At 37.9% G+C, this 12,349-nt stretch overlaps 2 protein-coding genes across 2 annotated transcripts in view; one reads left to right on the top strand and one right to left on the bottom strand.

Annotated features, from left to right (window-relative positions):
• The first annotated feature begins 912 nt into the window (after positions 1-912).
• Positions 913-1,985, top strand: LOC134267866 (uncharacterized). The gene is made up of 2 exons (XM_062750074.1): positions 913-1,208; positions 1,250-1,985. Exons 1-2 carry the CDS (start codon positions 913-915, stop codon positions 1,983-1,985), a joined length of 1,032 nt encoding a protein of 343 aa, XP_062606058.1.
• Positions 1,986-3,215: 1,230 nt separating this feature from the next.
• The window catches only part of LOC134267865 (uncharacterized), a 40,786-nt gene continuing 31,652 nt past the window's right edge, over positions 3,216-12,349 (bottom strand). Inside the window, exons 14-25 of the mRNA XM_062750073.1 lie at positions 11,972-12,193; positions 10,969-11,178; positions 9,973-10,200; positions 9,778-9,885; positions 9,236-9,337; positions 8,014-8,058; positions 6,796-6,945; positions 5,707-5,859; positions 5,468-5,622; positions 5,126-5,193; positions 4,868-5,016; positions 3,216-4,608 (exon numbers count right to left, since the gene is read on the bottom strand). Coding sequence (XP_062606057.1) covers positions 3,355-4,608; positions 4,868-5,016; positions 5,126-5,193; positions 5,468-5,622; positions 5,707-5,859; positions 6,796-6,945; positions 8,014-8,058; positions 9,236-9,337; positions 9,778-9,885; positions 9,973-10,200; positions 10,969-11,178; positions 11,972-12,193 — 2,844 coding nt within the window. The 3' untranslated portion in view covers positions 3,216-3,354. The remainder of the gene's footprint in view (positions 4,609-4,867; positions 5,017-5,125; positions 5,194-5,467; positions 5,623-5,706; positions 5,860-6,795; positions 6,946-8,013; positions 8,059-9,235; positions 9,338-9,777; positions 9,886-9,972; positions 10,201-10,968; positions 11,179-11,971; positions 12,194-12,349) is intronic.

Here is a 12,349-nt window from a genome sequence, read left to right as displayed (position 1 = left end):
TCCATTGTAGTGGAAAGTCCCTCTGATATCATCAGTGTTACCTACATTGTAGTGTGTTGTTCCTCTGATGTCATCAGTGTTACCACCATTGTAGTGGATTGTCCCTCTGATGTCATCAGTGTTGCCTCCATTGTAGTGGATTGTCCCTCTGATGTCATCAGTGTTGCCTCCATTGTAGTGTGTTGTCCCTCTGATGTCATCAGTGTTACCTCCATTGTAGTGTATTGTCTTTCTGATGTCATCAGTGTCACCTCCATTGTAGTGTATTGTCCCTCTGATGTCATCAGTGTTGCCACCATTGTACTGTATTTTCCCTCTGATGTCATCAGTGTTGCCTACATTGTAGTGGATTGTCCCTCTGATGTCATCAGTGTTGCCTCCATTGTAGTGGATTGTCCCTCTGATGTCATCAGTGTTACCTCCATTTGTAGTGGATTTTACCTCTGATGTCATTAGTGTTGCCTCCATTGTAGTGGATTGTCCCTCTGATGTCATTAATGTTGCCTCCATTGTAGTGTTTTGTCCCTCTGATGTCATTAGTGTTGCCTCCATTGTAGTGTTATGTCCCTCTGATGTCATCAGTGTTGCCTCCACTGTAGTGTTATGACCCTCTGATGTCATCAGTGTTGCCTCCATTGTAGTGTTATGTCCCTCTGATGTCATTAGTGTTGCCTCCATTGTAGTGTATTGTCCCTCTAATGTCACCAGTGTTGCCTCCATTGAAGTGTATTGTCCCTCTGATGTCATCAGTGTTGCCTCCATTGTAGTGGATTGTCCCTCTGATGTCATCAATGTTGCCTCCATTGTAGTGTATTGTCCCTCTGATGTCATGTCAGTGTTGCCTCCATTGTACTGTGTTATGTCCCTCTGATGTCATGAGTGTTGCCTCCATTGTAGTGTATTGTCCCTCTTATGTCACCAGTGTTGCCTCCATTGAAGTGTATTGTCCCTCTGATGTATTGTCCCTCTGATGTCATCAGTGTTGCCTCCATTGTAGTGGATTGTCCCTCTGATGTCATCAGTGTTGCCTCATTTGTAGTGTATTGTCCCTCTGATGTCATCAACGTTGCCTCCATTGTAGTGTTATGTCCCTCTGATGTCATCAGTGTTGCCTCCATTGTAGTGGATTGTCCCTCTGATGTCATCAGTGTTGCCTCCATTGTAGTGGATTGTCCCTCTGATGTCATCAGTGTTGCCTCAACTGTAGTGTATTGTCCCTCTGATGTCATCAATGTTGCCTCCATTGTAGTGGATTGTCCCTTTATGTCATCAGTGTTGCCTCCATTGTAGTGGATTATCCTTCTGATATCATCAGTGTTGCCTCCATTGTAGTGGATTGTCCCTCCAATGTCATCAGTGTCACCTCCATTGTGGTGTATTGTCCCTCTAATGTCACCAGTGTTGCCTCCATTGATGTGGATTGTCCCTCTGATGTCATCAGTGTTGCCTCCATTGTAGTGTATTGTCCCTCTGATGTCATCAATGTTGCCTCCATTGTAGTGGCTTGTCTCTCTAATGTCACCAGTGTTGCCTCCATTGTAGTGGATTGTCCCTCTGATGTCATCAGTGTTACCTACATTGTAGTGTGTTGTTCCTCTGATGTCATCAGTGTTACCTCAATTGTAGTGGATTGTCCCTCTGATATGATCAGTGCTACCTCCATTGTAGTGGATTGTCCCTCTGATGTCATCAGTGTTGCCTCCATTGAAGTAGATTGTCCCTCTGATGTCATCAGTGTTGCCTCCATTGTAGTGTGCTGTCCCTCTGATGTCATCAGTGTTACCTCCATTGTAGTGGATTGTCCCTCTGATGTCATCAGTGTTGCCTCCATTGTAGTGGATTGTCCCTCTGATATCATCAGTGTTGCCTCCATTGTAGTGGATTGTACCTCTGTTGTCATCAGTGTTGCCTCCATTGTTTTGGATTGTCCCTCTGATGTCATGGATTGTCCCACTGATGTCATCTGTGTTGGACTCAACACTTAGACTGATAACTATACCCCTGATAATCTTTAATACATTTTACTTCATTTCTTCAATGTTCCACAGTCTATAATGATTTGAATGGTTAGAAATTAGGACACCTGTTGTTATCCATTTGGCACTATATAAGGAATCTCTCATATTTACTAATAATAGGCCTGCTGCTGTGCTTACATTAAGAAACTAATAAACAAGGAAGCTTTCATGAAAGTTTTCTAATTCCTTGTCCAGAGGTTCTTATGATTTCTAAATGACAACACAATATTTTGGTGTTCCCCTGCTTTCACTGTAAGTGGAAGATATTAATTTCGGTCTGTCTGCATGTAACTGAGTGAAATCTCAAGCTTTTGCAAAGGAATTTTTCACAACTCTCTATTACCTAAGGAAGACCCCCTATTGATTTAAATGTTAAAGGTCAAGGTCATAATTCTGTCTGTTTGAACATTTTTGTTTCCCTGAGAAGCCTTTAATCTTTTCAAGTTAAATCTTATACCACAACTACCTATGGACCCAAGAAAGACCCCTATTTATTTTGAAACCAATGGCCATGCTTGTAAATTCATACATCCTGTCTGATTGTAAAACTTCTGATTCGGGGCAATATCTGAAGAAACTTCAGAGTTTTTTGCTATTTAATTTTTGACTATTACTCCCTATGGCCTCCTCAGCCCTTTTTAAAGTTACCCCCGCCCTCAATCCCAGAGATCTGCATATGCTCTTCTTTTTCCTTAAGAGGGGTACACAGATTGTCTGAATTAGCTTGGTTTATGTGATTATCTTATAGTTATCCCTTTGAATGAATGAATGAATGACAGACTAACGATAGACAACCAGCACCTCTCCATCAAAACAGCCAAATTGAACCTTTGAAATGGGTGAGTAAACAATAAAACTCTGGGAAACAATATCAAGGATGTTCACTCTTTCCATTTAAGAGCTTTTCTGTACAAGTTACATCTAATGGACAGAATATTTTAAAAGTGTGTTCATTTGACCAAAATCATGAAGTCTGTTACTTCATTTAGCAAAAATTATTAGCTATGGTCCAACACATAATGTTGACCATCAACTTTGAAAATCTAAAATATTTACCTTTCACAGTATATGATGCCATATATATATGAGATATTTTGAAAGAGCTGTTGACTTATCTTGCGTCAATTAAAATCTTCAATAAAATGTACACCTACCTAATATTTCCCTCAGATTCAATGTGTACTTTGATATAATGCCTCTAAATTTTTATTGCATGATCAAAAGCTTCATTAAACATTCACTTACAACAAATCATATGAAACATTTCCAAGAAAATTGCTAAAATAAATAATATCACAGTTTTACATCAATTATCAAAACCTAATTAAAGCTAGTATCAGCTACATTTGGAAAATCCTGGAGGGGGTCTAAATGAAGGGGGCCCACTGAGATTAAAACTTGGGGGTGTCCTCAATTTCTCAGGGGGTTGTCGTTTTGGGTCAGTATCAGCCTCACTTATATTAAAACCTGGTGGTTTACTTAATTTCTTCTCTGGTTGTTGTTTTTGGTTTCCACCTGCCTCTGAGAAGTTTTCCTTTAAATCTCTGTCAGATTTTCCTTCACTAGCTTCTGTTTCTATAAGTTCATTATCAGATTTAACTTTAGTCCTGCCCTCCTGGTTTGCTGTTTTTCCTCTGTCCCTGGAACCACCTGAAGGTCTTTGGGTTTTAGCTGAACCTTTCTCTCTAGGACTATTTCTGCGGTATTCTTTCTGTGTGTTAGCTGAGCCTTGTAGCTGTTCCTTCTCTCTAGGACTATTCCTGCAATATTCTCTCTGGCCACCACTGGACCTTGGTCTTTCTTGTTCCCTGTCCTCCCAGGTTTTATTTTTGTCCTTCCTTCCATCGCCTCTGTTTGAATCTTTTGAAGGCTTTCCGAATCCTCTCCTTGTATAGTCCTTTCTTACTGATTTCTCATCTCTTTCTTTAACATCCTCACTTCTCTCCATTACTGGTGGCTTTCCAAATCCTTTCCTATTTCCCATCTGTTTATCCGACCCCTTCAAATCATTATCTTCCTCATCATGACCTTCCTGGTCATAACTTGACTCATCTTTTGATGAATCCTGCCTGTTTGTCTGTCTGTGACTTTTATCATACCTTCCTTGTTGTCCTGATCTGGGTCTCCCAAACCCTTGTTTTGGTTTCCTCTCCTGAATTTTCTCCACTCTAGAGTCATCATGGCCATCCTGTGCCTTTTTAGAAGATGAAATCTGTTCCTCTAGTTTTATTTTCTCTGTGTGGTTTTGCTCTGCTCCGTTTTTCTCCATCACTTTTGATGACTGGGGTCTACCAAATCCCTTCCTCTCCTGATTTTGTACAGATAGATCCTTCACTGGTATATCTTCCTTATCTAAAGTTTCTGAATGGTTGAAGTCAGCTGAGTGTTTAACGACTTTATCCTCCTGTTTTTGCTGATGAGAGTTTTCTGTATCCTTGTCGTTCCTATTTTTGTCCACTCTGTTATCACTCCAGCCAAACTGTTTACCCCGACCCCGACCTCTCGGCTCCCTTCGTAAGAACTTCTCATTCTGTGGCTTTTCAGTGTCACATAAGTTTGTGCTTGATTTGGGAGATGCCTCTTTACTGGACTGGATAAAATAAAAAGAAAATGAACAAATTCTTTGAAAGCAAATTAAATTTACATCAGAAAATGATTAGATCATTGACATTTATGTCGATACATGTATATATACAATGTATTACAGAGACAAATTTTCAATTGTATTCAAATACAATCAATCAAAATTTCTTTTGATCTAAAGTGAGAAACAAAAAAACATTGGTGACAGAAAATTTTAAGAAACAGTCAATGTCTCACCTGAGACACAAAATTTATTATTTTCTCACCTGCTCAGGCGTGTATCCTGGCTGAGACTGCAGGTAACACAGAACAGCTCTGTAAATAAACTTATACTGGGACTCCGTCTGTACCATTCCAGGTCTCTGGGATCTGATCTTGAGAACAGACTTCTGAATGTCAAGGTTACAGTCTAAACCTACAAGGATATCGTGATGAACGATTATACACAATCAACTAAAACAGTAGTCACCACACAAGGCCAAGGAAATAATAAATGTTTTTTTCCTTTATTAACTTCTTCTTACCTTGTTGTTTAATTTGCCAAATAAGTGTTTCTATGACAACAAGAGTCCCTGTCCGGCCAATACCAGCACTGCAAAGAAAATCAAATCAATTCACAAGCATTCCCATCAAATCTGAGTAATAAATCATCAGAGTAGACAAGAATAAACTTTATTATAAATAGACATTCTAACTTTTCCATCAGTATTGTAGAGAAGAACTTCACTGTAAAATGACTTCCATTGTTTACTCTGATAATAAAAGAACGAAATGTTTCATACCCTACAGCTGATTGATTGATTTTTCAGGGACCCAACATATATTCTATCTGATTTCTTCATTGACTGGATGATTTCTACACTGACCTACAATGGATGATCATAGGACCAGCTTCTGATAGTTCCTCTTGTTTGATGTTAACCGTTTCCAGGAAGTGGATGATACTGCTGGGGTTTCTGGGTACTCCAAAATCTGGCCACACCATGTAATTAAACTGGTACACTAACCTGGTCCCCTCTATCTATAGGGCAAAGCAGATTGCTACATCTTCTATTCTCTTAAGAAAGAACTATAGAGCATATCTGTATTTTTACGGACAACTCACTGCGTCTGCGGTTGAACACTTGGACACCACCATCTCCCTGAGGGTGTAGTCTTTATGTGTAGTGACGGCTTTACCCTTGATAAAGAACTTGTAGTTTTTTCCCTCCACAACTTTTTCTTTCCCTGCATCACACCAATAACATGCGACTTTGACCTAAAAACAGTAATGTCACAACAGACAAAATATCACGTGATCGGGCCGTAAAACTTCATATTTCCCGGCCGTCGGCATGCTTTTCATCATATTCCACCTCTTCGGAACACCTAGTGTATTTTCCCGCAATATAGTTCCTGTTCGTTGAACGAAAACTCCCGAGAGAAGTAAACGTCACAATAGCCTGGTTTACGTCACAAAACTGATGATAATGTGTTGAACAAAGGGTTTTATAGTAACTTTACGTAAAAAATGAAAATGAATTTGAGAGAGGTGCTGAATTTGAAAGTTTATGTTTATTTCAAAGGTTTTGCTTGTTTCGGTATAATAAACAATTCATTGCATGAATGTAGTTTTTTCCCTCCATGAACTTTTTCTTTATCATATTCCTGGGCGAAGCCCTCGGGGAATATGATTTTTCTTTGACCTAAAAACAGTAATGTTACAACAGACATAATCATTATTATTATCCTTCAAAATTATACAGTCAATCTGACTGGTTTAGAGCATGTCACGTGAGGTGTGACAATTCATGATGTCTCCCTCACGTGCAGGGTGACAACTGTTGTCACCCTTCAGATAACAATGAAAAAGAGCAAGCCAGCATGCAGGGTTACAACTGTTTTGTCGCCCTTTGAATGAAAATACAAGGGTTTAAGCTAGATAACTCTTATGTATTTATAATTATACATGTACATTACTTGCTAAATATATGCAGGATCGGTAAACATTAAATTCTAATGATGACGTCATGGTTATCTGTTGACATATTTTGAAAGTATGGAATCAGAGCAGAGTAGGAGAACACAAGAGGTGTGATAACTATTTTCTTGCAATTTTAATCATGTGTGAGGTGGGGGGAGAGGGCATCATTTAGTGAGCTCATTGCTCACAGTACCTCTAGTTTTAGTAATAAAAGCATTGTTTTCTAGTTACCCTGTTATCTTCCTGTTCCTTGGTTGCCATGACGATGACTTGTGACTTTTCTTGCCAGACCATTCTCCAGAAGTCCCCCATGGTCTCAGGGAGACACCCCTGGGTAGTGATGACACGCCCCCTGTCCAGCCTATCACCCTCACTGACCACCTACAGTAGAGATTAGTTATTCCTCATCAAGAACTTTACATTTATCTGTTACCATAACCACCAATGTTAGCAGTTTTTGATACTCAGTAATTAAAGATTCTAAGACAATAAGTTTATTAGAGTCTTATTGGTAGAATAAATTATTTGGAAACGTTAAAAAAAATTCTGCTTGAAAAAAAGTAAGAAATTATAACCTAGTATCTGGCACTTAGAAATGAAATAATATTTGGTAGACATAGTTAATTTCAGGCTTGAAGAGAATTCCTGATTTAACAAATATGACAATGTCATACTTTTTTCAAAGTAACTACACAATAACATACTGTTTAAATAGCATATCAATAAACACTGTGCATAAATAGCCGTGTGAAGACAAACTCTGTAACCTACCTGTATGTAGCTGGCACAGATGTAGTCAGACCCTGTAATTATAACCTACCTGTATGTAGCTGGCACAGATGTAGTCAGACCCTGTAATTATAACCTACCTGTATGTAGCTGGCACAGATGTAGTCAGACCCTGTAATTATAACCTACCTGTATGTAGCTGGCACAGATGTAGTCAGACCCTGTAATTATAACCTACCTGTATGTAGCTGGCACAGATGTAGTCAGACCCTGTAATTATAACCTACCTGTATGTAGCTGGCACAGATGTAGTCAGACCCTGTAATTATAACCTACCTATATGTAGCTGGCACAGATGTAGTCAGACCCTGTAATTATAACCTACCTGTATCTAGCTAGCACAGATGTAGTCAGACCCTGTAATTATAACCTACCTGTATGTAGCTGGCACAGATGTAGTCAGACCCTGTAATTATAACCTACCTGTATGTAGCTGGCACAGATGTAGTCAGACCCTGTAATTATAACCTACCTGTATGTAGCTGGCACAAATGTAGTCAGACCCTGTAATCATAAAGCTGGCACAACATGTCATTAATTATAAACTGTATGGGTATCACAGATGGCACAGATAGTCAGACCCTGGCACAATCAATGTAATTATAACCTACCTGTATGTAGCTGGCACAGATGTAGTCAGACCCTGTAATTATAACCTACCTGTATGTAGCTGGCACAGATGTAGTCAGACCCTTTAATTATAACCTACCTGTATGTAGCTGGCACAGATGTAGTCAGACCCTTTAATTATAACCTACCTGTATGTAGCTGGCACAGATGTAGTCAGACCCTGTAATTATAACCTACCTGTATGTAGCTGGCACAGATGTTAGTACAGCCCTGATAATTATAATTACCTGTATGTACTGGCACAAATGTATACCATACATGTTAACCTATTGTGATGAAAAATAGGGAGATTCAGACCTCAAAAGCGATAGCATTGCGCACGCGTTGTTTTGCGCTTGGGTTATCGATATTATATCATGTAATATACATGTATATAGCCTTAAATGAAACCTACAATAATTAATCAATAATATCAACTGCAAAGAAGAAGACAGAAACACCTTAAGTTTGACATAAATTGTACAAATTCAAATAATTTTCATGCTACCTGTATCTTGCTGGCACAGATTGTCTGTTTTAACTTAGCCTTTTAGCTGGCAAGATGTATCTTTGACCCTGATTATAACCTACCTGAATGTTCTGGCACATGTTCATTCAGTTGTTCAAAAACAGATGATGACATGGTTTAATTATAACCTACCTGTATGTAAAACAAGTTCCTATCTTTAATTATATAATGTAGCTGGCACAGATGTTCCCCGATGATTGAAAACGAATGTAGACTGTGCACAGATGTAGGTCAATCGAGTGATCTCTATTGACTTTATTGATAAAATTATAACCTACCTGTATGTAGCTGGCACAATGTCAAACGTTTTAACCTAATTCTTAAAAGCTGTATTTCCTTTTTCATGGCAGTGATGTTAACTAAATTTATCGTAACCAATGTAATCACTGGTAATCTTGTGCTGTTGTCGTTGTCAAATTCGTGCTTGAAATCTATGTACACATAGTTACAAAAAAAGCGTTTGTATGCTTCCAAGTAAATCACGCAGATATCTCAGATTTATATAGAGTGGCTTCAAAAATGGATACCCAAGCGAACCAAAAATACTTTAGAATATAAAATTATATAAAATAGGGAAATATTGATTTACAAAATTAAATCGGTAGGCGGGAGATCAACACTGGATAGAATTGTTATACTCCCGCCTAAATTTGATAGAGTTAACATGTATGATCTATACATTCAATTAAGAACATGTTTCCAGGAGAACTTTCACAAAATCAATTAATCCAGGATTAAATTAGAGAACTCACAAGGCACTAAGTGTTTGATTCTGTTTTTATGATGATTTTCTGGTCTCTGTCCCTCCCTTTTGCTTCCTCCTGAAGTCATCATCCGATTCAAGGCCTGTAGGAATAGAGAAAATTTATAATGATTTGTTTCAACAGTCTAAATCTTCTGCCATCTTTACCTATGTGTAATAGCTATCAGTCAGGGTGTAAAGTCTTAAAGATTAAAAAATATGAAAGGTTTTATATGCTGTGAGTAAATTACTAGTATTCAGTGAGAAGCCAGAAACCAGTATATATGCAGTTTGAAATTTTTTTTTTGAACCTCTCCAATATTTTTATATTCCTAATGTACATGATTTTAAATGTGCACCATATGACCATGTAAGACACCAGACTATTAGAGTCAGATTATTAACATTCATTCCCTGGGTGATCATTTCAATTCGTAAATCTGTTTAGGAAAACAAATTTAATCTATGAATTTTTTAATCTTTCTTTTCTATTATAACGAAAAAATTTAAAAGAACTAGAAGCACTGCTATGACTCTTTCGTACCTCAAACTCCTCCGAGAATCCTGTATGTCTTTCCTCATTTCTCTTCTCCAGCTTCTGAATCTGCTCAGCAAGGACTCTGGCTCTAAAACTGGTCTCTCTCAGTGACTGCTAGGAAAGTATAGAAACACAGACCCTAAAAGTCATACTGCCGATCAGAGCATTGGCCCGAATAAGAATTACAAATATCACAGTTACCTTTGATTTACCCTGGTCTTTGCATTTTGCAGGTCTTTCTGTGACTTTTGTCACTAATTCTCTTCCCCGACCCTTGCTAGGCTTGTTTCTGATTCCTTCGTCTTTTGTGGCCTGGGACTCTCTCCCTCGACCCTTGCTAGGGGCGCTTCCGATTCCGGTGTCTTTTGTGATTGGGGACTCTCTCCCCCGACCCTTGCTGGAAGTGTTGCTTATTTCTACCACATCATCCTAAGGAGAACAAAAATTTTATTTTCAGCAAAAAGCAGATAAAAAACATTTAATATTTCTTACCACTGACTAAAAGGAAAACAAATTATTATATACCCATCAATTTCCTTGTTTTTGTTACTGTTAATTTTGCAGAGTTTGATCTGATTTTCCGGGTCACCACACTGTGGTTTTCTGAATCCGTATCACCACTCTCTGAAACTGAGTGATGTTATTTTTCTTGCGCGTTAAAAAGTCCCTTGTTATTATGCTTTGTTTTATGGATAAATATTATACAATTGATCTCTATTTTATTCTGCTATATTTAGCTAGAAAGGGGGTATATAATAAATATATTATTTTCAGCAAAATGCAGATAAAAAACATTGAATATTTCTTACCACTGACATAAAGGAAAACAAAATTTATTTGCACCTCTTTCAATTTCCACACAGACCTGCAGTCTTGCTGTAAGATTTTGAGGAAAACTAAAAATACCACAAATCTGGAAATTTTTACTGTTGATAAATTTTCAGTATGACCCCACCCTTCTCTTTTTGTCTGTGAGGATTATCCCCTTCTTTTTCTGTCTCTTTCTTTCTTTCTATCAGTAGAGGACTGCTATATATTTACTTACCTCTTTGATGAGGAATCTGTTTTTCTTTTCCTCAAAATTTACGACCCCACCCTTCTCTCTCCCTCTCTTTCTCTCTCTATCAATACTGTACTGCTATATATAATTTTTTTTACCTCTGTGATAAGGAACTGCTATATATAATTTTTTTTTACCTCTGTGATGAGGAATCTGTTTTTCTCCTCCTCCACATTTATGACCCCGCCCTTCTCTCTCTGTCTGTGGAGGAGCCTTCTCATCTCCTCCTGCCATCTCCTCATTTCCTCAGTCAGGACAAAGGACTGCGTCTGGTCCTCAGGAGTTACCTCCCTTGTCAGCAGGTCACTGTTACATTCAATCTCCTCACGACACACGGGGCACGGAACCTACAAAAGATATTCATGTTGGAGGTCTCTTACAAAGGAAAGAAATAAAGTTCCTGAATCAATGCTTTAGAAAAGTAATATTATAGATAGACTTTTGGATTAGGCTATGTAAAATTGAAATTCTGGTTCTCAGGCCCGCATGCATCCGTTTTGAGGTAGCTGCATTGCTAATTTTATTGTATTTTTAATAAAAAGTTGGTATTGTGTAGAGCAATCAGGAAAAAAAATTCTGTCCTCATTTAATTTTTTCACAGTTTAGTACTCAAGTATCACTTCCGGTAGCCATTTGCAAAGAGATTTTGACTACTTCGTTTGAAAATACATTCAAAGACATTGCCTATGATGTTCACAAGCTGATAAGCAATGGATAAAGCAAACCTTTTGATCTTATATGGAAAGTATATCTAAGAATAAAAATAATTATCTTTATTTTAAAGAAAATTTGAAAATTAAAATAAAAAAAAATATCTCCCTCATCTACTTTATTGCCAAGAAAATGATATATAAAATGCCTCCCTCTCGAATCTATTTTGGAGAAAATTGGCCTAACAACCAGAGAATTACATTCAGATAGCCTTACTACTTGTATTCAAAGAAACACTTGCTAAGTTTTAATTATAGCGTATATTTTTTTTTTAATTTTCTATCAAACAACTTTAATCCAATATGTTCATTTCCATTTTTCATTAACGGGTTTTACAGATGAGTGAGCTTCACAGTTTACTCCTGTCACTAGAGATGAAAAAGTAAACCGTTAACAAAAGCTGAACAGACTGCCGGTTTCTACACAGACCTTTGTTTGGCTGTCATCATCTCCTACGTGATGAGTGGGCTTTGACTGGTTCTCTTGTTGGATGGTTTCCAGCACATGCTTGATGTAGCGAGACAAACACTGGCAGTGAAAGTAATGGTAACAGGTGGTCTTCGTGAATTCATCCCCCTCGTGAAAATGTTCATAGCAGATAGTGCACGGACAATGGGGAATGTTTCCTTCTGTCAGGCTATCCTTGGCCAACTGGAAAACATAAGTATTGTAGATCACCAAATCACAAATATCTGTAAGAATTACATGAAATTATGCGAAAATAAAGTTTTCGTAATATTCACCGTAATGTCAAAGTAATAACATTCCATTTCCTTCAAATTTATGGTGAAAACTCTCTAATTCAGA

This window comes from Saccostrea cucullata, unplaced genomic scaffold, assembly GCF_032062105.1.
Source record: "Saccostrea cucullata isolate Sc308-1 unplaced genomic scaffold, CSIRO_AGI_Scuc_v1 ctg541, whole genome shotgun sequence".
Lineage (NCBI taxonomy): Eukaryota > Metazoa > Mollusca > Bivalvia > Ostreida > Ostreidae > Saccostrea > Saccostrea cuccullata.
The sequence above is the reverse complement of the archived record's forward strand: the minus strand, read 5'-3'. Positions and strand labels throughout refer to the sequence as shown.

Bases quoted from the DNA above. Each gene is read 5' to 3' on its own strand.
- LOC134267866 (XM_062750074.1), top strand. From the start codon at position 913: ATGTCACCAGTGTTGCCTCCATTGAAGTGTATTGTCCCTCTGATGTAT. The intron at 1,209-1,249 runs GTATTGTCCCTC...CCTCCATTGTAG, and splicing joins AGTGTTGCCTCAACTGTAGT to TGGATTGTCCCTTTATGTCA.